The sequence below is a fragment of the Hippoglossus hippoglossus genome, chromosome 19 (assembly GCF_009819705.1).
Source record: "Hippoglossus hippoglossus isolate fHipHip1 chromosome 19, fHipHip1.pri, whole genome shotgun sequence".
In the NCBI taxonomy this organism is placed as follows: domain Eukaryota; kingdom Metazoa; phylum Chordata; class Actinopteri; order Pleuronectiformes; family Pleuronectidae; genus Hippoglossus; species Hippoglossus hippoglossus.
In genome coordinates, this window is record NC_047169.1 from 10,839,065 (window position 1) to 10,864,107 (window position 25,043).

The following is a 25,043-nucleotide window of genomic DNA, read 5'->3' on the forward strand; positions in this document are numbered from 1 at the left end:
GCGTTTCTTCATTCCCCACCGTACCCCATCAGCTGACTGACAGTGGTTTACTTCAGCCAGTCAGAGTTGAAGTGCGTCCAGCTTAGGATCCGGTGAGTTCATTAGGAAACACAGTCCAGGTTTCCATTCAGATTTTCATCTCAAGACTCAACTACATTGTCTTGACTTCATCTGTGGATGTTACTGTGTGGCTCATGTCACGACATGCACACACACACACACACACACACACACACACACACACACACACACACACACACACACACACACACACACACACACACACTGATGTCAAATGAGCATGTGTTACCATCCAATATATCCATCTATACATCCACTCAGGAGGGTGTGTACATATATGTGTGTGTAAGAGTATGCACATTGTCATCTTTACCTATTTTTAATACTTCTGGGAATCTATATCTCACATATCTTGAGAACTGTGCATCTCATTGGCTTCAAACTTGACATTTGTATTGATTTTAATTATGCTATTAATAATATGAATAAACAAGTGACCAGAGCTCTGTAGCAACAGCGGCTGGGACTCATCAACCTAAGCAACAACGGAAACGACAACTTATTCCCCAATTCTGTGTACTGAGTCGAGAATAAACAGGTGAACAGCTCTTTGTGCAGCAGCGTTGGCGCAGCTTCAGGGTTCTGTGGACTGAGTCCCGCAGACACTTTTTTACTTCCTGCAGCTAAATGTCTGCAGGTCACTTTTTACAGTTTTCAACCAGCATTATCACAGGCCCATTCCAAACGGGCAGGTTTAAAACGGGCACTGCACTAGTTTTTTACAAATGATCAATTGCTGTGTCCCCCCCCCCCCCCACACACAGCCAACCAACTCCCTCCATCACTATTCCAGATAAACATGGCGCCCGGCCGGCGTGTGACTGAGAGAATGGGCCAACTGGTGGCTTCAGTGGCCAGGGGTCGCCCCCGCCTCTCTCCTCTCACTGGCTGGGTGGGTGGCATATGGCGGCCCAGACAGGGACCCCTTTGGTGTGACACACACACACACACACACACACACACACACACACACACACACACACTCTAAGAGAGAGACACACAGAAGGCCTGGAGCCACCCAGGCTGGGCCCACGATCGCCGTGGGAGACATGGTGTCACCAAGCCCCTGACAGAGGAGGGGTTGTATGTATGCTTGTGTGTGTGATCCCCACCTTTGGAAGCACCCCCCCCCCCCCCCTCCCCCTCCTGAGAACATCGGACGCTGCCCGCCACCATGCGCACCCCCCCACCACCGCCACCACCATCAAAATTAGAGAGATTTACCTCTGCGTGCACACACAACACATGGACACACACAGAGCCAACAGGTGGCAGGCCTTGCTCGGCGCAGCAGGCCCACTTCAAAGGTTAAACATACAGCGGACCGCCCACTCTTTCTCTGCCGCTCTCCCAAGGGGGAGAAAGCGACAGAGAAAGGGAGAAGAAGAGGACAAGATAAAAGGGGGGAGAGAATAAGTACTGTGTAAATAGGAGAGAGATAAAGGGCGAGTGGGTTGATGTGGCAGCAGGCGGTATGGTATGGTGTGTACCTGGTGTCCAATAAGGTACACGGCATAAGCTTCAAAGTGAGACGTGTATATGTTAAAAGCAGAATGCATACAGGGGTTTTCACTTTTTGACACGATGGCTTCCACCAGTGATCTTAGCACAGACCGTAGCATATCACAGTGAACCATGTTTCTGGGATTTTTCTGCGTGTGCCAGACACAGATGAGAGAAGCGAATCACCTCAGGACAACAGAAAACCGTCTCAGCACACTCATCTTATCAAAAAGAAGAAGTTGAGGCCACAGAGGAGAATGGATTACCGAAACTAGATGACTCAACAGTGGAAGAATATCGTCTCGATGGTGGAAAATCAAAAGAACATAATTAGAATACCACAGTCCATGTTGAATATCTTGCTGATCAGGTACGCCGCTTGTCAAATGCACATCTGTTAGGATCATCCATCCGCATCTCACTATATGGACCCCCAGGGAAATAAAGCGAAAGAGGATGTTTTTAGCAAACTCAACCAAAATCACTTTTACACACACACCTGATACGTCCCTCAGTGAAATCGTATCTGTATCGTAAATACGATCCTAAAGAGCCTTAAGAAGCACTGTAGTTGTTTTGTTGGCTATAAAATCACGTGAAAGCCCCCAAAACAGTGCTGCTCACGTGCATGCGTTGTGGTGTGTGAGCACGAGTATGTATCCCTGCGTTTGTTGTGTTGCCATGCCAACTAGTGCGAGTGAGGGGCTGCAGGTCCCACTGTTGGCGTGGCCTCATGTTGCCTATAAGCTGATAAGAGCCAAACAGAGGGTACAGCTATATAAATTCTAGCAATGTTGCCGCCCCCCCCCCCCCTCCCATCCTCACTCTCCCTCTCCCTCTCTCTCTCTCTCCCCCTCTCTCTCCCTCTGTGCGTCCAGCAGCCTGCCTGCTTCCAGCCTGTCTGGTGCCAAGACTCAGATTTCAGAATTTCCTTCTACAAGCCACATTTAGAGCAGCCCAGCGTACTCTGTGTGCGTGTGTGCGCGCGTGTGTGTGTGTGAGTGAGTGTGTGTGTGTGTGTGTGTGTGTGTGTGTGTGTGAGTGAGTGATTTTGTGCAACTTTCCCCTCTCCCTGTCTGCCTATCTGACCCCCACCACTGTGTTTTCAGCGAGCACTGTCCTTCTGGTGCCGCTCTTTGCCTTTCCGGCGTCTCTATCCATCTTCCTACCTTCCCAGTTCTTTGTTTAGTTTGTGGGACTTGACCTGCGCAGACGAGTGATACTTGTCCACTAGCATGAACAAAGAGGCAGGAGCGCTCAAAGACGAGAAGAAAACAAAAAGCAGTAAAAGTACATTGTTGTAAAATATTCTACTCAATCCCATACATCGAAGCCCTTTGGGACAAAAATGGCTTTGTATTTGACCATAGTTGTGTGCTTTTGTCGCTTTGATATTATTGTATTGTTACTACTCACTAATAAAATGTCTTCCCATGTGTTCCTGTATCTAATTTGGCAGCTGCATGCCTACACACATATGTACACCATACACACACACACACACATATAAACACATGCCCGTAAATACCCCACTATGCAACATGCAACACAAGCTATGTGTGGCTGTGTGCTTGTGTGCTGTTGAAGAAACATTTACAGTTTAAACTTTAGATTAACATTATATATATATATTTATGGAAGTAAAAGCCAGAAGCAATTTTATTCTTTTTATAGTCAACTTCCTATATGTTACATCAAGCAGGTGGAAAGAACAAATAAATGTAAAACTACAACTATGCAATGTCATTGTTATATCACCACAGTTCTGCTGTGTTTTGCATTAGTGGGGACATCCATTGCTCTTATTATGTCCTTGTTTGATTAATTCTTTAAAACAATTCTGAATATGTTACAACATAAGATGGGTTTTGCTTTGTCTTAGATATTTAAAATATTACGTACTAGATCTTTAAGTTGGTCCCCTGCTAACGTTCAGTTAAAGCTTCTTCCTTCGCGCCTGTAGGTCTTTCTCAGTGTTGCAGATATTACCACGATGTCATAAGAACAACAAATAAAAATGGTGGTGTCGATGAGCATGAAAGAAAAAATGCCTCTGATCCCACATCTGACAAAATTCAACCATCAGAACCGTACGTGTCTAATTCCTGCTGATGATTTCATAGTCTGTCCATAACCATGCTCAAATTTGAATTTTGGAATCTAATACTATTGAGTCAGATGCTGTATGTGTGTGTTTCCATGGGTGTGTGTGTGTGTGTGGTTACTCCCTCACTGCTGGCAACCGATTGGATGGATTCATTCTTTCTTACAGATCTGACCGGTTAGTGTACTTTATGTTGCAACATAAGATGGGATTTGTCAGACCAAGCAACATTTTCCACTCTGCCGCCACTTTTCAGCTCAGCTTTGAAGTGTCTCTGAGTTGTTCTTATGTGAATACTTGTGGCCGCCTTTTAGCACAAAAAGCCCACTTCTGGCAATTTCTGCCACGCCGACAATTATTCATCATTTTCTTAAATCACGGGTCTTTCCCATCTTGACTCGTAGTCGAGCACTAAGTCAACGTCTAGACACTTTTTGCGCATTTTTAATATGCAGCCTTTGTTTACATGTGACTCACTGTCTGGAGGACCGGGCTGTTTGTGTAAACAGGCTGATACAACTAATAAAGCAGATGCCGTGTGACTGCGTGTGTGCATTTCGGGAGTGTTGATTGTTTCAGGGGGCTGATGCGAGCTCACTGTAGCAGGCTGGGTGTATTTGATGTGGGATTGATGAGGGGCCAGACGTGGAGCCTGGCGACTTGGGTTTCCCAGAACAACTGCTTCCTGCTTCCCAAAAACTGGTAAAAGTAAGGGGAATTTTGTGATGTAGATTTGTAGGTTCATGTTAGCTCAGGTGGGGTTATTTGTGTGCGTTATCAGTTTGCATTATTCAGTTTCCACCCCTTTCCATTCGTCTGTTGGCTGGTTTGTGGGCCAAGAAAGAACAGAATAAGAACATTTTGGTGTCAGATCAGGGGGCAGATCCAGGAATTGTTTTAACATTTACATTGCGAGACATTGACATTTGACATTTGAATGCGGTTTGATTGACTTTAAGGGGACTGTAGGGCCTTGCTGGAGGCATGTGCTCTACTCAGGGACATTTTTATTGTTTGACTGATGTAGCAGCGATCATGATCTAAAAACCAAATCCTCAAGGTGGTGAGAAGTTTCTTAGATAAAAATCCTTTTTGGTACGTGCCACTTCTTTTACAGAAATTGTTCAGATGAGGATTTCATTCACTTCTATTCCATTTTCTATTTTAATGTCTGAGCAAGAGAAATTCAGTTTAATATGTTTTATTTATACCTTTCTCGTTTAGCAGAGCAGTGCACAGCCAGCACATGCTCCTGCTCAGTTACCACTTAAATGCATGCAGTAATCATAATGATTATCTGTTAATGCAGTATGATTAAATTGGAGGCGGAAATCTGTGTTGAAATCGTTTGTTCCCTATCATCATACATTCTCTTTCTCAGTTGCTCGTAAGTGTAGCATTTTGTCTAGTTTTTATTTGAACACCTCAGTTTATGATGTACCGTGTTTTATCTTTCTCTAGGGTAGGGGGCATGTCATTGGGGAATGACATCCCAATAGGATGCAGCATCTCTTTGAAGGCACACGCACACCACGCCGCGCTACACACTATGTAATGTCGTCAGAGAGTGATGGGGCACCGTCCTGCCGACAGAAAAAAGTCGTCTGTTCCATCTCAGGCAAATAACAATAAGCCCGGGGCGAGATTCCGATGGGCTTTCTCTTTGAAATGAGATACCGGCACACGCATTACAAATATATCTCTTGTTTTATCTTCCGGGCCAGGCCCATGGAAAAATTATTCCAAATACCTGCCGCACTTTATCTGGAACCCTGGAATAGGTTAGGCCCGGCCGGGAACACGAGGATGTCTAAAATAAGGCCTCTATTACGGGATGGAGTGGAGATGGAGGGGACGGAGCGGGAAGGGATGGGGATCGGGGGGTATTTTAGGTGTATCGGCGCTGTGAAAATGGGCTTGTTGCGGGGGCTTGGAGCTGCTTTAAAGTCTACAATGTGTGCCGCTGTCAGCTGTTGTACAAAATGCATGTGCTGGGGGAGGGTGTGTGTGTATGTGTGTGTGTGCGTGCGTGCATGCTCGTGGGGGCTCACACGTCCATAGCGGAGCGGGAGTATAAATAACATTTTTCCTACAGATGTTCTCACCTTGACAAATCTGTTCTTGGCCTGTGTGATACTTCTTGGCATATGGCACGATGGCCCAAACTAACTCAACCTTTATTTACTTTGCTCAACCCATCGCTGCCCCTGCTCAAACCGTCGCTTTTGAAGAACAACATTTACATTTGTGGTATATAGCTGATGATGTTTTCCAGAGTGACCGATAACAAGCGAGCGCTTCTTAAGGACTTGGAGACAAACGCGTTGATGGCTGCAGCCACGGATTCAAATCGTTCTCCAGGTTACTGCGTAGCTGTTTAATGATTAGGTTACGAAAAGATGTAACAGCTTGGATTCATATTGAATATGTGAATAACCTTTATTTTATTCTTTTGGAAAACTCATCCAACCTTTTTGCTTTTCAAGAAATTGTACCAAAGTGAATATGGAGGCTTCTAGTGGGTTGTGACACCAGAATAACTGTGTCTACATCTCAGGGATTCTTGTCTACAGTCATACAGCAATTAAATGCAGATTCAGAGTTGAGTCAAGGCCAGAAGAGAGGTGTTAGGGACAGAGGAGAAGAAATAAGAACGTGATAAGGACATAAAGGGAAGGAGTGAAAAGACCTGGAGCGATAGAAGGAAGAGGAGAAGAAAACCAGTGGGATAAGGGGGATGATAAATTGAGAAACAAGATCTTAAGATGTTAAGAGGGCAGAGAGGAACAGAAGGAGGGAAAGGTGTTGAAATATCCGCCCTTTAGGAATTCATTTATCTTCCTGCCTCTGTTTTGTGGGACACGTCACCGAGTCTGTCACCATCGCCTCTAGAGTCCTGATGACATTTCCTTCAGCGGTCGAGTGTGTGCGAACACCTCGTACCAGACTCACCCTCAGAAACTCACCATCATCTGCATAGTTCCCATGGCGGAATGGAAAGGGCCCGCATAGCCGTCATACCAGTGATGCCAAGACACCAGTGACAAGAAGCTGATCTTTAAAACTCGTAAAAAAGCACATGTGATGTTACAGAACAATCTTGGCGATGTGGTGGCGAGGCTGACATTGCCAGTGCAGGGTGACTCATGTGTTGCACCTGTGATTGAGAACTGATAATGCCAACATTGTGTCCATCTGGCAGGTCAGTGCAATTTATCACCATGCCGTAGACCCGTGGCTCCCAGCCATGTGTCTGGGTTGAAGAAGATATTTTTTGGGTGGGGGTTGTGGTATTAGTGGGATTAATTAAATAGTTTTTTGAACTATGTTAATGTATCTTTCCTCTGAAAACTTTTTTACTTGGATAATTACGTACAACTTTAAAGGTTGGGTTGGTAATTGTTGAAATCCATCTATGATCGCAGGACTGTAACAAAGATAGATAGATAGATAGATAGATAGATAGATAGATAGATAGATAGATAGATAGATAGATAGATAGATAGATCGATAGATAGATAGATAGATAGATAGATAGATAGATAGATAGATAGATAGATAGATAGATAGACAAGCGTGCAAAATAGCAGTAGTTGTTTAAAAGGTAAAGTTAGCAACATGACTAAAATAAATAAATATGACTATAAGATGTGTTGTAAAATATGAATATTAAATGTGCACTAAATTAATTCCCAGTTATTGCAGTCATTGAGTAATCAGAGAGTTTTGGTGTGCACGGAGACTATAGAGTTCATGGTTTTGAGGGTTCACCTTTGGACGAACGGGACCAATCATTTCATTTGGATGAATCATTGCGTCTGAGGCTTCAGATGGAGAAACCTACACCACTGAAGCAGAGAGGATAGCCAGAGGTTAGTGAGCAAGTCAAAGAAAAGTCAGCTTCTACCAGTTGTCAGGCAGTGCACGTTCATGTGTTGTTGGGGCGTAGCTTTGACAAGGATCCCAATGGGAGGGGGTGGGATGTATCGGTTGCATCTTTTCAAAGTGTAGCCTGCTCTTGCTGGCTTTTCTAGGATTACCAACCCTAGCTTTAAAAGGTTAAAGACGCCTTACATTATTTGTTCACCATTCGTTGTACACAGTGCATCATAGTGAGCCATGAGTGGACGCTGCTCTGCATAAAGTCATTACAATTCAACTACTTTCCTCGGATCTTATTCTGTTTTCCAACTTCCTGCATGATTGGATTAAAATTGAAACCCAGACTAAGTTTGGTTTTAAACAGAGATTTGTGGCACAGGTGTAATTAAACCCAGGAATGGTCCTTGTTTCCCTTCAGGCTCTTTTTCGTTTTCCTTTCATCATAATGCAGAAATGCTCTTTGACTTATTGAAACTTTTATTCTAAATATTCAAATTTAATTAGCCTCGGCTGCTCTGTGTTTGTTTTATAGTCTGGCAAGTTATAAACACTTGAGACGAGTGGAAAGCATGAATACTAATTAGAGTTAAATGCCAAATTTCCAGTCACCAGACCATCACTGGGGCATCAGGTCACAAGGAACGTCTGAAAGTTTGTAAGAAATAATAACTTTATAATAATATTGATAATAAATTTATAATAACTTTTTTCTGTTGATCTTGCATTGTAGCATTTGCACATGAGCCTGGGGATCTTTTCTAAAGTTCTAATGGACGAGAAGTGATCACATGGTCCACATGCTGTACGAAATGTCATGTTCCACTCACACTCTTACCCACCTGTCTCTCCTCCAGGGCTGACTCTGCCAAGATGACGCAGCCCATGAGGGGCGACCAGGCCCACCAGCCAGCCCCAGCCCGCAAGGCAGCCAGCCTGTCTTCGCCAAGCGCGGCTCGCCGCCTATACCGCAACTTGTCTGGAAAGTTCCGTGTGGGCACCAACCCCCCTGCCCTCGAGGACAGCGTGGTGTCAGGACGGGGAGGAGACAAGGAGAGGCTGCGCAAAACCACCATAGTAAGTCAGAGAGGGAGACGAGGAAAAAATAATAAGCCCAGGAACATTGTAGCCTAAAAATAGTCTGAGGAAACATATAGACTTGGACAGTAAGAGAACGTCAGATATTAACATCACACACACATCGACCTATCTATTGTAAAATAAGTATATGGAGAAAGGCATTCTGGGTATGTAGAGGGAGCTCAACATTCACTGATAAAATTTCCGAAATGTCATCATATGAGTTTATTATCAGCCGTTCATTGGTTCTCTGTTATAACTCCATGTCTTTGTGCCACAGTTCCAGAGTAGTGAAGCCCTGTTTGAAGCAGTGGAGCACCAGGAGCTGGACTTGGTGCAGCTGCTTCTCTCCCAGTACAGCCTGGAGGAGCTGGACCTCAACACGCCCAACAGCGAGGGCCTCCTGCCCCTCGATATCGCCATCATGACCAACAACGTGCCCATGGCCAAGCTGCTTCTGCGAGCCGGCGCCAAGGAGAGTCCCCACTGTGAGTAGAGGATCACAATGCACCGGGTACATTCAGATCTGCTGGACTTCCGACATAAGTCTTAAATTTCATTCATTATGGTTCCTAAAAGGTCTTAAAGGTCTTAATTTTAACTTGTTAAAACCTGCAACAATTATTATAGTCCATACAATTGTAAAGAGGTAATTATTACATAAACCTAGAGGAATAAAATCAGTTCTTGGGTCACCAACACTTAAACTCTGTACTAATAAGAACCATGGTTCTGTCATTTTATTAAATCTCTTGTATTTAATCTAAATCTCGACAGGCCTTTTCTTTCGTTCACATAACTTTGGCTTGCCTACAGGTGAGTCACACCACAGCAAATGTCATTTGAATCGTGTGTGGTTTGTAGAAAGTGGAAAGTAAGTTGTCTTCTGCCTAACACAACTTGTTCCCTCTCCGAGCTAATGATGCGAGTGAGGCCCAAAACCACATCTGTCACTGACTGACAGATCTTTAATCTTTGTTTTCCCTTTGTAGATTTCTGTATTTAGCATAGCTCAGATCTGCTACCAGAGAGAGTTTGTTTGGGCTCCAGCAGCCGCTCTGTGGGAACCTAGCTTCTATCACAACTGCATTAGCTGGAACCAAAGCTGCTGCAGGTGTTGCCCAAAGCAACAACACACACACACATACACACACACACACAGATCTCATAATACGATCTCCTACCACACACACCTGTAACACATTCATGTTAACAAACTCACACATTTCTTTCATGTTTTCCGCTGGCAGCAAAATCGTATTAAAGGCGATGAAGGGCTGGTAATCATGATGCAATATTAGTCATCTTTGTAAGCACTTTTTCACTGTCTGTGATCTGCTGAGCCTCCGCTCCCTTCTTCTGTTAATGATTAGAACTCGCCAGCGAGGCTCCTACACTGTTTGTGTTTGTACTTGTGCGTGGGCACACGCACACACACACACACACACACACACACACACACACACACACACACATACACACACACACACACTTACTTCTCTAGAGCTGAGCCAGACGTCTTATAAAGGTATCATTAAATTGAAAACACTTGAATGGAAAGTGGTGTTTACTGAAGTTTGCTCTTTGATTTAGCTCTCTCTCTCTCCAGAACCCAAAGAGCTCACGAGTCCTGTTAGCGTGTGTGTCTGTGTGTCGGTATTTGTGTGTGGTCCAAATATTAATCATGTTGTGGGGACCTAAATCTATTTACACAGTTACATTATGGAGACCCCATAACGCAATCATTACATTTCAAGGTTAAGATATGTTTATGGTTTGGCTTATTGTTTGGCATAGGTTAAGATTAGGTTAAGGTTGAGGGATTGGCAAATAGAAACTATGGTTAAGGTTAGTGGAAGGTAAGGTTTTGGTTAAGATTAGGACAATCTCAGAGCCCATTGGCTATCGTCTGATGACGAATCAGCATCTGGGGGTGACGGCCAATATTTTAGGGCTTCCGGTGTAGACAGCGAAGAACCGGGTCAAGTCTTCCTGTTTACTTTCTGACAAGTCCACAAGAGTCCAACATTTCTCCACACTAAACACAAACAGCAATACTTTTTGTTGGTGTTTTACGTCCAGACGATGTTTTGATCCAATCTTTATTCTAAAGCCGATGCATATCAGTCAATGTGCTCGGCCTCTTTTGCTCTCCACACGGACTGTTTACTTGTGGGCAACCAAAGCCTGCTCAAAGGCGATTGGTCAAACTAGAATCAGAAGACTTCTTGTCCCTCGTCTATAGATTCTGCATATTCACACACAGAATCTGTTACTAGAGGTTTTAGGATAACGGTTAGAGGCAGTAGAAGTTATGGTTTGTCAGAGTGAGTCTCGAGGAAAAGTCATGTGTGTGTTGCAGACTTTTCCTTAAGTTTCAAAACCTATTGATTTTGATGCTTACTGTATTTATATCACCATGCTTGACTTCACAGTGTGTTTATGAGAGAGAAAATCTCTCAAACTAACTTCATATTCACGTTATAAATCACTTGACGGCTCCCAATTGGATAACCACTTTAATGTGCTGTTTAGGATCCCAGGCTTGATGTGAAATCAGGACAAATCAAGACACACATACGCACCGGTGACAGCTTTGGGACCACTTTCTTGGCCTGGAAAGGGCTGGAGATGTAAATCAAAGTGGACCCTCAGGAGTTATACATCCAGGAATCCTCCCAGAGAATCCTAACTTCAACCCTGACCTTAAAACTAGACCCCCGACTCTCCTCTTTTACCGTATCTAAAAGTGACAAAAGGCGTCGGAGTCTTCACACAAGGGGCCGAGTAGAACAGCAAAACCGACACTAGGATTCAAAGAGGAGCACTCCGCCGCTGAGGAGACACCGAGGGAGCCGCAGAATTAAACACCCAGATGGACATTTTGACACGGAGCTTTAAACTTACTGTCAACAGTGGAATCTAACGCTCAACGGTGGAATCTACGACGAACAAACACAGACCGCGCAGACTAAACACAGACACACACCAGTCCCAAACACTCCAGGAACGACCAGCCACCAATGAAGAAGTACAGTGCGCTACTGTCCTTTGTGACCTGAACAGCTTTAAATGACCTCTTCTGCAGTTTTACTGATCTGTATGCGTTTGTAATTACATTTGCGGTGATTGAACCCTCAGATCTTTGCCGCCACCCGCCACGACTGCTGACCGCTCAGTCACGATTAAAATATTTTTATTGGGTGTTACATCTCATCTACTGCAGCGATGTGTTTTTTTTGTTTAAAGTAAACATCATTGTTCACATTGCTTTAGTAAACCCCCCCTACTGCCTTTGAGAAAAACATTCCTCTGATGGAGGCTGTGTGAGGCTGCGATAAAAATAGATCGGTGATACACACTTTTCCACGGCTTTTGGGGGAAAATACTTTTACAATGGCAGTTTTAAAATGATGTCTGTGCACGTTCCCACCATTTTGTGTCCCCTCGTAACCACATATGAAGGACACTCCGCCCTCTCCCGCTCCTCTCACTTTCATTGCCCCATTTTCTGCGGCATTTTCTCGGTGATGTCATCTCCAAAGAGGGACTGCCGAGCTGCATTAAATGGAGTTTATTGAGGGAATTTGCCGCAAACAAAGACATTAAAAAACAAGTGGTCTGCAAAAGCAATTAACGACATTGCAGGCGATTCGTTGCAATATCAGGAAAACCATGTGCATTGTTTATGCACTTGATGAAAGCAGAAACCCCCAAAACACGCTATTGACCTCACTGGTTAAACTCAAAAAATATTTTGTTTCTTCTCCTCTGGATTTAATAGGTCTATTTTAAAAAGTTATGCTTGAGCCGGATAATTTTATTTAAAAAATGTGCTTTCACTATAGCCGGGTCACATTCACAGGGTTTTTTTTTACTCTTTGAATTTTGCACTCCAGCACTCCAGCACTCCTAAACTTTGTTTGTAGCAACTTATCTGAGAAGTTTCGCAGACATCGAGGTCAGGGAAAATACCAACAGGTATTTTTTTGGGTGTCACAGTTGTCTTAAAATAATGCAGTAACTTTGAAATGTGCCAAAAGGTATTGAAATGTTCTCATTGACTTCTCTCTTTCTCCCTTGTGTTTCTCAGTTGTGAGTCTGGAGGGCCGAGCGGTGCACTTGGCCACCTTGGTGAAGGAGGCAGAGCAGAAGGTGTCGGAGCTTCAGGCTCAGGTGCAGAGCGAGGGCCCCTGTGAGCGCGAGGGATCCGACCAGGAAAGGCAGCTGAAATCCTGGGAGTGGAGGCTGCGGCTCTTCCGACGCATGCAGACGGGCTTCGAGCATGCGAGTAAGGCTGCGGGGCAACTTTGATGTGTTGTTTTATTTATTTTTTCACATGCTGAGAGAAGTTCACAGCTCACATCGTAGCAGCAGTCTACCAGCAGTCCTTTTTGGGTTTCATTTTTGCACCTTTTTTCTCTGCTGGCATTCTGTCTGGTCTGAGTTAAATGCTTCCACACTGAGATGCCGACCAGACAAGTGTGTGTATGTGTGTGTGTGCGTCCGTCTGTATTCCTGCTTTAATTTTTTATAGTCGCTCCATGACACGCTTAGTGGCATGGTAGACAGCCACCAGACACACTCACACGCACACAGGCCTCCTCCTCTTCCAACCAAACCAATCTGTCCTTACTTTATAATTCCACGTTCTCGTGTCATTCGAGAGATACGTTGTGTGAACTGGGATGGAAATTACACACCACATGTCAAAACGATGTTTATGGAGTCGTATTCACAATCTCACTCGGTGACATCCCCGCTCCGTATTGACATTAATTTGTGAAGATGGCAGAGTGCAGATGTGACGTCGCTGTCATTTTTGACAGTAAATTGCATGACACTGTTTTTTTTTACATTTTCCATCTCTGAAATTGAAACCGCGTCATTATAATGGTCATAATATGCAGCATAGCATCTCAGTCTGCTTGTGTTTACCCCGTCTGTCCCTCTGCTTATGTGCTCTGCCTCTTTAGGCCCTCCAGACGCTCCCAGTGCAGTTTCCCTGTCTGTCAGCAGCAGCACCAGTCTGACGGTGGACTTCCAGGAACCCCTTTGTGTCAACTCTGCTGTGGTTACTAAGTACAAAGGTCAGCTGCTGTGCCCATCCCATTGCTTCATTTAGAACTCAGAATCACAATATGAAAAATGATGGTGCACAATGAGGTGTCAAAGCCTTTTAAAATGTCCATTTGAGCATTGTTCAAAACTAATTCAGATATTCTGTATGTTTTTCATCGAATGGGACCAGTTTTAAAGTGTGTTTTTTTTGTGATTGTGTGTTTTTTGTGTCTTTGCAGTGAGCTGGAGCTCTTCTCCGTGCTTCAGTCCTTTGCTGGGAGAGACGGTGGTGGAGGACACTGATCTGCTCCAGTGCAACATCACTGGACTCCCTTCTGTAAGTTCTGCCAGAATATGTCTCCACCACAACACTGACAGTCTGAAACGCTGATGATCAATCATTCAGGAAAAGTCTTTTGTTTTGAGATTCTGGGTTAGATTTTCCATTCCACATTTTCCACAAGTAGACTTTATACCTCGGCCAAGGGGGTTATGTTTTCACCCCGTTTCTAAGCAAGATTGCACAAAAACAATTGTATGGACTATCACGAAACTTAGTGGATGCCTAGTGGATTTTGGTGCACATCTGGATAATTTTTTTTCACTTTCTTTAACATTGTAAGATAGGGCAGTTGTTTTTTTTACATTTTCACTAATTTACCAGGGAAATCATTTTTAATTTTTTAATCAGGCACATTGAGGGAACTGATATCTATGAGTATATGAAATTTGGTGCAGCTTGATTGAATTCAAGGGGACTATTGGGCCTTGGCGGATGTTTGCACTCTACTTCCATTCGAGTTTCTTCTTTTCCCAACTCAGATAAAAAGGATACTATCTTGATTTATAACGAAGTTTATAGGCGACAAAGCAACACAAAGAACCACAAAACTCTGGCTTCTCCAGCTGCTGGTGCTGACCAGTAAAAACATTCAGAGGCTGTTCTCCCACATGAAGGCCCCTGATATTATTTACATGCGAGCCTGAAGGTGTTTGCTTAGGCTACATTTTAAGGCATCTGCCCAGTGACTCATTCTTTATAACACACATCAAACACCACAGACGAGTTGTAGTCACCATCAATCGCAAACAACGGGGGTGAAAGACTTATGGCCCTGCTCAAAACACAATTTATTTGGCTACTGACCATTCATACGCAACAGTTGCAAAACAGCCTCCAAAATGATAAAAAGAGCAGCTTGGTTGCCTGCCACCTGATTTATGTTTGGCATTTTTAAGCGGGCATGTAGACAAATGGACACTCTGTTGGTTGTTTGTAATTGTGTGGGAGGAAAAAAAGCCCTTCTCCCCCACCACCACGTAAAAGACCCCCGCTGCCAGCCAGAGCTCGCTCCCGTCACAAGACAGGGGTCAAGGCGAGGTCAGGAAGTGTCGGCGTCTGGTTTGATTGATCTGGCTGAGAAAGGAGAGACATCGGCCTGCTGTCTGCACACTGGATGACACGGAGACAGACGGAGCTTCCCGATAGAGCCTTCAACTTTCTCACACACACACACACACACACACACACACACACACACACACACACACACGCTAATGTCAAAACAAGTAGGGACCTAGAATAAGACACACAGATGCACTTATCCACACATACTGTACAAACTGTGCAACCAAATTTTGAGTTAACTGTCATATGTCATGTGTCCTCTCCTTTCAGGGGGCATATTACTACGTCCAGGTGTCGGCCTACAACATGAAGGGCTGGGGGCCTCCACAAGTCACAACCCCTTCCTGCGCTGCGCCGTCCAGTAAGTCTCTGTTGTGTGTGCGTGTACATACGTGTATGTTCACATGTGTATGTTCACATGTGTGCGCAAATTTTACATAAAGAACAAACATAAAACCTCCAGCTAACAGCAGCAAACAAGTACCTCCCTGAGGGCTTTCTGGCTGGCGCTGGGATCACTAAATTAACACCACCGTGTGTGTGTGTGTGTGTGTGTGTGTGTGTGTGTGTGTGTGTGTGTGTGTGTGTGTGTGTGTGTGTGTCATGTATGAATTATTCAATCCCTCTTAGCTTTCCCACACATAAAAGGCGCTTGGACATTGCATCACCTCACATTCATTCGCTCAATTGATTTGGTTTGTCTGACGTCATTCCAACGTTTGCTTTGACGATATTACGGGGGTGACAGCTGGTCAGCTCTCCTCTGCCAGCAGGCTGGGTGGGTATTGGGACCCCCGCTGCGGACGTCAGTGAGTGTAACCATAGCCTCAGGATGGTGTTTGGGGCTGGCTGGCAGAAGAAGCCACCGGGGTTCAGCCAAGAAGTTAACCGTGAAGTCATGTGCAGCAACAGCTGAGGTGTTGACTCACCACAGCAGCTCTGACCCTCTTCCTCCCTTATCTATCTATCTATCTATCTATCTATCTATCTATCTATCAAATTTGACTAAGTTAAATAAGAAACAGCTTGGGAAAATGTGCTCTTTTTGAATCTATAGCTTCTATGTTTTTATGCCAAATACTATAAATGGTTGGCTTGTGTTGGCAGTTTATTTATTTATGTAAAAACATTAATTCAATGTATATTAGATTTTTTTTAAAGGATTCTCAAGCTGTAGCTGTTTGTGTGGAGGTTGTAAAGTCTGTACAGTGAGTGAGTACACACCTATCGAGAGCGAGTGAACATAGGTGCTGTGATTGTGGGCGTGTTGGCACACTCATGGCACATCTGGGGAACACATGGACATGTTTGTCCTCATCAGCACACTGTGTTTTTCAGCAAGTGTGTGTGTGCGCGTGTGTGTGTGTGTGTGTCTTCATTTCAAGAAACTGGGCTTTCCCTCTCTTTTTTTCTCTACTGTCCACCTCCCTCCCTCTCTCAGAGCTAATTTCGATGTTGCGTGTTTGTGTTTTCCATTTGGGCCTACCACTGGAAATATTTGCATGTCTGTGCTGTAGCGCGCGGCGCAGTCCCAACAGTGGGGGCCTTATACAGGCCCATGGACGCCCATTAAAGGGCCCGCTTGTCCTGTCGGGACAGGCACCTTTCCGGGAATAGAGCTCACCGTGTTTCAGCCCCGCGCGCCCTCCGGGGGGCTCCGGGAGAGGGGGTTGGGGTGGGGGCGATGGGGTGGGGCGGGTGGTGCGTGATGGTGTTAGGGGGGAGGTGGGTTATCGCTGACACATCCTTCAGTGAGCAAGCAAGGATGCTGGTCTTGCTAAGGCAGAATGTTTTGAAGGTTCGTTTTCTGCAGAGCTGATTGTGTACGAGAAGAGACAACGTGTGGACGTGTGTGTGTTCGTGTGGAAAGAAGAACACGAAACAGCACAAAGACACACAATGAGAAAGAGGGAGTCAAAGATTGAGGCTGTATAAAGTTTTGGAGTTAGAAGCACATTTGTGTGTTACTTTCCTTTCTACGTGTGTTAGACTACGTGTGTGTGTGCGCATGTCTATCTATAGTTATGAGAGCCAATTTTGGTTCAATACCATCATTGTGATGACATTTTGGCTGGTCCTCACAAATTCAATGGGCTGTTTTCGGGTTAAGACTTTGTTTCAGGGTTAAGCATTTAGTTTGGATGGTTAAGGTTAGGGTAAGGGGCTAGGGATTGCATTATGTCAATGAGTGTCCTCACAACTATAGAGAGACGTGTGTGTGCGTGTGCGTGTGCTGACATCTCAGCCCAAGCATGTGCTGGGCAGCCTGTTGCAGTTTCGCTCAGTGGATCTGTCTGTCAGCCAACCTCACCTTTCTTATTCTCCTTTTGTCTTATTCTCATGTATCTGCCTTGTCTGGTTTCATTTCTTTTTTCACTACTGGAGGCCTCAGAAAACAGAGCGAGGGCAATAATAATTTTTAAGGTCCTGAGCAGAATTTGGTTAACCTCCTCCCAACCCCCTGACTGATCCCCCTGATGTATGCATCAACACGATACAGCCAAACAACAGTGAACGTATCAGCCAAGGATAATCTACATCACTGCTATTTTTACTTGAATGAAATCACCAGCATGAGTATTTCAACACTGAAATCATTTTTGTCTCTGGGAGGTTGCTGCTGAGTAGTGAGATTCTGACGCATGCATCAAATGAGCAGGTTTTCCATGAAAGTTCAAACAAGATGTCAAGTTTATTTTCATCCCTGCAAAGTTATTGCTCCACGGTCCATAGATCCAGATTCACCGATTTCAAATAAACGGAATGATGGTGATGTATTCAAACATTCCACTGTGAGCACAATCGTAGCCAAAAGACTGTATCGTTCGTCCAGTAGCAACCTGTCTGTAATAAAAGTCTTGAAAACGTTGCACACAGAGGACTGGCAGTATTCAACACAAGGCTCTCACGCACTCACTAGCACGGCTAAAAAAAATTTGATTTTCTATCTGCACTGTTCTGATATTTCTCTTTGTTTACCTGTGGCTGCAGGTTGGAGGGACATCGATGGGCGCGCTCCGCGTCAGAGAGGCCAGAAGGAGGCACTGGACCAGCTGCTCGGACAGATAAAGGAAGCTCACCGACACTGCGTCTGCCACGGTATCAACAACTTTCTGATCACTTTTTCGATGAACCTGTTCACCGACGAGAGAAACACGAGAGCTTTAGCGGCTTGCGTCACGGCACGTTGAGCCCCAGTGTAACCGAACCCCCACAAACCTGATAGTGACTTGATGCACTCATTGAACTAAATATGAGCACACGTTATACCTGCTAGAATATATGTTGTTAAACCACCATTGGGTATAACTATGGAATTACATGCAGTAAATTCTTGGGGAGAATAACAACTTGTGACTACATGACTACAAATACACTCGACCCTGACGTCGGTCAGTGCTGGTGTCAGTTGAAGTGAAGCTGGAGCTGAAGTTAAATGTACCCTGAAGCGCTCCTGACATTAACCTGGGCTTCATTTTCACTGCGCCTGTCACATTTTAAACAAACACGTCTGAATTTCTTAGCCCCCGTCTCGTTCGCGTTTCAGAAACAAACACGAGCGCCGGGCGGTTTCGGCTCGCAGGTGTAACACGTCCCCACCAACTGCTGTGTTTCATCTCACCTTGACAGACACTTTACAATCTCAGGCACGACAAGTACTCCGGGGGCCATGCACAAGACGGCATGCCACCTCAAAAATAATACCCTCCCCTCTGTCTCAACACCCGCCACCCCCTTAAGCGTGCGTCTTTCCATGACTCAGCCCTTCCTCTGTTGAAAACCTCTCTCTCTCTCTCTCTCTCTCTCTCTCTCTCTCTCTCTCTCTCTCTCTCTCTCTCTCTCTCTCTCTCTCTCTCTCTCTCTCTGTGTGACAAAATGCAGATCAACCTCTCTCACACTCAAGCTGTTTATATCTCCAAACACTGCCGGCTGTAAGTCGCTCCCACAAGTGTCAAAACCTGTCCACACTGCCTCTCTTACATGACGGCGAACTGCATTTAGCATCGAGCTAAGTTGCCCAAACACACTCACCCACTTACCATTGTCCACTGTGGCCCGCACCGTATTTGCAACTGTGCGAGACGCAATATAATAGTCAGTATTGAGTGGCCCTCGGTCCGTCAGACGGCGACTGATTGAGCTTGAGAGTTCAGGCACGGTAGCCAAGGTGGCGTGTCCCGGGGTCATGTTTGTTATTCCTGTAAGAGACGAGTCTTGGGCTGGAGTCAGGAGAGGGCATAAATTAACACTGACTAGTGCTGCCGCCCCCCCACCCCCACCCCACACCCCGCCGCCATCCCCCAACAGCCCGCCAGTCATCCTGTCTACTGTCCATACATATACACCCAGAGAGATAGACAGGCACACACATAGATACACATGTACACGAACGCACACAAATATTCATGTACATGCTCGCTTTCAACTCTGCCCCCTCCCGCGCGACCATGCGCTCACCCCCCATCGCAGCCCGGTCCGTCTTGTAGCCCATGCCACCTTCTCCCTCTTGTCCAAACACTATTAATTAAAGTTTGAAAGAGGCCTTGACTAACACAGGCACCCCAGCAGTCGGCCCGACCTGTCTGTCTTACTCAGTGTCAAGCAGGAGCCGAGGCCGGGAGGACTGGAGCTGAACAGACCCGCGAGTGGAGAGAAGGCTGGGGAGGTGAGAGGGGTCGAGGGGCGCTGTTTTTTCTCGTTACGCCACCTCGACTCTTCCACCTGAAGAGAAAATTAGTTCTTCTCGGGCCCTGAATGGGGGGATTTATTGACTTTAAGTGGCCTGGGGCTGGAGTAAGATCACCTGGGAGGGGAGGAGAGGGGAGGGGACCCGCGAAGGGCTCGGGACCCGAGGTTTCTAATGAGTTGGGAGGTGCGTTATCTCACCAACAGGCGCCCACACAAACACACACATACATATATACCCACACCTCCCTCTCTCGCCTCCAACCCCCTCCAGGCCCACTAAAAATAAACATGTCCCCACAGACTTAACTGACCTCCCTGTCAGTGAGTGGCAAAGGTTTAGACACACACACACACACACACGCACACAAATTACTACAGCTCCTTGGCTCCACTCATATGGCTGTAGCTCAAGACATGCCATGCTCCTGCAGCTATAGTATGTGCAGGTAAACACACACACACACACACACACACACACACACACACACACACATGCATATATACAAAGTTAGTGTTCCTCTGGGACTTGAGAGCTAGTGGTTCCCTCAAGGCCCATAGTCTGCAGTTGGCAGCCGGCACGACTGTCAAGCGGTGCCGCGCCACTGGAGCGCACGAAATGTCGAAAAACATTCCCCTCCGACCGTGTTTTTGGACGTGTCAAGTTTGTTGTCAATTAAGTAACTGCCTGTCACTGGAAAAGATATTTCTAGGGTTTGTCAGGACAGAGGTATTCACTGATGTTGGCGAGAAAGTCGGACAACAGTTTGTCACGGGTGCGTCAAGAGCATCATTATACTCACTTCAAAATAAGTTAATGTGGAATTGACTCAATCCTTTCCCTCTTCTCTCTGTCTTGTCCACACAGAACAGTGCAAAGCTCCAGCACAGGCCAGGAAGCACTCGGTGTCCAAGAGCCTGCGCCACCTCTTCCAACCCACCAGCAAATTTGTTAAAAGCTTGAAAAGGTAGATCGTCTTTCTGTCGCAACTTTTATCCATAAATGTTAAACATTAATATTGGACCTTTTTATACAGATTTTATCCTTTGTCATTTTTTTAGCGCTTTTGAATCTTTACCCTTTTTATTTTACTCTTCTCTATTTGCTTAATCATTGTTTTAATCTGTGCTTTTGTGATTTTACATTGATTTATTTTAGTTTTGTCTCTGTTGAATCAATCTCTGTGTATGACATGTGCTTTTTAAATAAAACTGCCTTGCCTAAATATGGGTGCAAATTTAAAAACTCATACATTATAATTCAATCAATATTTTAAAAAGAGAATTTATTTTGTCAAAAATATATAAAATATTGACTTTGTGTCATTAAGATTTGAGGTCCAATTATAAACATTTTATTGATTTGTATTTATTTCATTTTGCACATTTGTTGCTATCTTGTACTTTCCAGGGGTCTCTACCTGACATCCATATTCTACAGAGATGACAACGTGTTGGTGACCCCAGAGGACCAGATTCCTGTTGTGGAGGTTGAAGATTCGTACCCCAGTTCACTCATGCAGGACTTCCTCTGGTTTACTAAGGTAAACAGACAGACAGAACTGAACAGGGAGAGAAAAAATACTACAAAAAGATTGTTGAACAATATTATGCTAAGTAATGTGTAGTAATTGTGTAATTTTGTTTGTGTGCTCCCTGCGCCAGGTGTCGTATCTGTGGGAGGAGATTCCCTGGCTGCAGCAGTGTCTCAGTCCATCCCAGTCGTCCTGCTCCTGTACTCTACAGACACGCCTCAAAATGCTGCAGGCTGTCTCCCTGCTTCAGGTAATACTACAACGCTCAATAGACTCACGTACCCTGGACATTATCCCTGAAATATTCTAGAGGGGTTGTATATGAGAGCACAAAGTTCCCAGTCAGTTGCTCCAGAGTTTTTCCTGCCAAAATGTCCTGAGACTGAGCCCATGTGAGAATACAGCAGGAAAATGTCTGTAAAGTGGGTCTTTTAAACACGTGATGGATGCAAAATAAAAATAAAAAAAACATCTGACGTGGACAATCTCCTGCTGCGTTCTCCACAAGTCTGAAAATCTGTGAGATTGTGTCAGTTGTGGTGATTATGAATTTTTTATCTTGTAGTCTGAGAAATTTAAGTGAATATTAACTTTCATTCTCTGCTTTCATCCCGTTGCTAACAACAGAAATACGTGTAAGTACAGTACAGTTATTATGTGTTTTCATTTCTCAGGGAATGCTTGGCACCCAGGACCTTGGTCAGGTGTATTTTGAGCCAATCAAAGACAAGCACGGTAACGCCCTGCTGGTGCTCCTGAAGGACATGAACGCCTGTCCCAACCTGGACGGGGTCCGCTGGACGCAGCTTTGTAAACTCCAGCTCCAACGCAAGTCTATCTCCTCCCCTGAAGAGCCCACCGCCTTGGACATGCTCCTCATCACTCTGCATGTGAGTCGTACGGAAAGAGAAGTTCACTTTTGGAAGACTGGTTATTTTTTGCTTTTGTTTTGGAGACAGGCTGTTTCCAACAGCAGTTAGACATGGTGGGAGGGTTTGTCAGCAGTGGTTGTGGTTTTCATCAGGCTCATTCTTTGCATTTTTTCTGTTACCCAGAGATTTTTGCTAGATGTGACGGCGTAGTGTAAGACGCTTTGACAACAAACAAATAAATGCCCTTAATCACTGGAAAACTTAAAACTCTCATTTGCAGGAAACCAGCACACATGAGGCTCAGTGGCTAAAACAATAAGACTTAAAATTGAAATGTGCTTCCAATTAGGAATTAGGAGCGCTGTATGTGCAGTCGCTTTTTATTTAGACAAACATTAATCATCACGACTGTCCGCTCCCATTTGTCACCGTCTCTGTAAGGACACGTATTGAACTGACTTGCCAATACATGAATTAAAATGCCAGATTTCTGGTCAAATCTTGAATTTCTGCCAATCCACCGTGAATATACTGTAAATCAGATGTTCCGATAGACACTTGTGTTTTGATTTTAAATCTCAGCCTGATGGGCAGGATGATGACGATAATTTAGCTAATTGTTGCTGTTGTGTTTTGTAACTAACGCTGTGTGGCTGCTTTGTTCACGACGGCCACAATCCGGAACCAAACCACAAGTTGATTTTGTCTATATTACCCGCTGAACCTGATACCATTGTTGCAACGCTGCTTTGTCTCCAGTGTAAGTTGGTTTGTCCTTGAGGTTTGAAAACAATGGTGGAGACTCACTTTTGCAAAACCACAGTTCACAGAAATATTTGTTCAGTGGCCAGTTATGAACAAATTGTATGATGAAATACATAAAAACATGCTGATGCCGTGCTGACTTTCACTGTTGGAACAACTGTTGAGGAAAATCTCTCAAGGACAAACAGCAGGAAAACTTTTTCTTTTATGAATGTGAGGAACTGTTACACAGACCAAACTAGAATCACACTCAACAGTTCCCTTAAATTCAATCAATCTGCACAGAATTTCACACACTCATAGATATCAGTTCCCTACATGTGACGGATTTGTTTCATCAAGATCCATCGCGATAATTTTTAACAAATGTTATAGAAAGCCCTCTGACCTGGATCTCCACCTACTTTTAGTGGCTTCTTCCCTAGCCAATTACCGACCCTTTCACCAAGTTTTGTGGAAATCTGTTTGGTTGTTTTTGTGAAAATAATCTTCTTGGCAGAGGTAATTAAAATCTGTATCTTTACACAATGAACCCCACGAATATACCTCTATTACACCAAAATTACCAGGTATGCTTGTTTTTCAAAAACGTGGGTAAACCCCCTGAAAAGACTCGATTGACTCGATTCCTGTTAGCAGTAGAGGAGTTTGCCTTTCTGTTTTTCCTCAGTGAGTCAGCCTCACAAATGCACCAAAAACTGACTCTCACCTCACTGTCTTGCCAAACTCACACATTCATCAGGTTGTCAAGTATACGTCACTGCCGATCGGAGCTGGAACCGATTAAAACCTGTGCCTACTCCAGAGTCATTTGACCAGGAGTAAATGCTGCGGATGTTAGTGGGTCTTTAGACTGTCCTCTCACCTTGTCTCTCCCCACCTGCTGTTCTCAGGAGAAGCTGGCGTATCACAGGCGGAGCAGGAAGCTGCTGTCTCCAGGTTTATACCTGGGCTACCTGAAGCTGTGCACATCAGTGGAGCAGATCAGAGCGCTGGTGCCTCAGAAACTCCCCAACGTCCTCTGTCACACGAAAATTCGGGACAACAGCAACGTGTCCAGGTGAGGAACGACTGACGACTGATGTAGCTCAGTGGACTTAAAGCTGATTTCAAACATTAACGTTGTAAAGAAAGAAGGAAGTGCAGCTCCAGAAAATGTTTTGTGTTTGGTGAATGTCTGAAACCAGTCGTGTGGTGCAGTGGGTTTCGATTGTATTTTTGGATAAAACAACAGACTAAACTGGCGAAACAATGAAAGACGATGCGCGTGCAGCTTTGTTGCATTGCTCCGAGTGTGCGTTTTAACGTGCGTGATGGTTTCAGAGAGGAGTGGCAGTGGCTGCAGGCCCTCAGCTGTCTCGAGGAGTCGCTGGAGATGGATCAGGACAGACAGAGCGCTCCACATCGCCTCCTACAGGAGCTACGCAGCGCCATCAAGGGACTGATGGCCCACATCAATGTCCCCGGCAATCAGGTCAGAGGCAAACTGAAGACAAAAAAGCCCAACTTCATGACTTCATCAATAAGCGAAACAAGGTTTTATAGTTGGAATGCAAGATTGTCATACTTTGTGTAGAATCATTTTGACTGATACCATGGAACCAGTGGAAAGGCGCCAGGTTCCAGAGGCAGGCAGTAGCAAGAGCTCAAAGCACTGAAAAGATTCCAAATGATATTCAGCCAGTTCTGGTTAGACCACTAATTCTACATGATTTCTGTAAAAGAACACGGTTTGAATTCCAGCACAAAGGCAATCATCGTCCATTTGGCTTTAAACCTCTACCACCCACGGTTTGCCCTATGGGACGCTGCTTCTACGTACAATGAAAAGTGACGTGAAAATAAACATGAGAGTGCGCATATGTATCGACACATACGACTATCATCACAATGTTAAACTGGAAGCTTAAGGATGGACGTTACAAAAAGCTTAAAAACAACAAATATCGCTATAGCTCTAAGATACTTCTACCCTTGACTTGTTCCACAATAGAGCCCAACAGTCTATTAGTGATATGGGATAACCTCTAATTATAGCAAACCATGCAGTTGCATATTCTTTTCATTCC

At 44.8% G+C, this 25,043-nt stretch overlaps 1 protein-coding gene across 5 annotated transcripts in view; it reads left to right on the forward strand.

The window, feature by feature from the left end:
• The window catches only part of LOC117752424 (ankyrin repeat and fibronectin type-III domain-containing protein 1), a 138,867-nt gene that overhangs the window by 107,894 nt on the left and 5,930 nt on the right, over positions 1-25,043 (forward strand). For all 5 annotated transcript variants that reach the window (XM_034569696.1, XM_034569697.1, XM_034569695.1 and 2 more), the window contains 13 exons: positions 8,425-8,644; positions 8,928-9,135; positions 12,741-12,938; positions 13,624-13,737; positions 13,948-14,045; positions 15,387-15,477; positions 18,108-18,215; positions 20,671-20,770; positions 21,214-21,346; positions 21,468-21,587; positions 22,012-22,227; positions 23,868-24,034; positions 24,298-24,448. In XM_034569696.1, the coding sequence (XP_034425587.1) occupies positions 8,425-8,644; positions 8,928-9,135; positions 12,741-12,938; positions 13,624-13,737; positions 13,948-14,045; positions 15,387-15,477; positions 18,108-18,215; positions 20,671-20,770; positions 21,214-21,346; positions 21,468-21,587; positions 22,012-22,227; positions 23,868-24,034; positions 24,298-24,448 (1,924 nt within the window). The remainder of the gene's footprint in view (positions 1-8,424; positions 8,645-8,927; positions 9,136-12,740; positions 12,939-13,623; positions 13,738-13,947; positions 14,046-15,386; positions 15,478-18,107; positions 18,216-20,670; positions 20,771-21,213; positions 21,347-21,467; positions 21,588-22,011; positions 22,228-23,867; positions 24,035-24,297; positions 24,449-25,043) is intronic.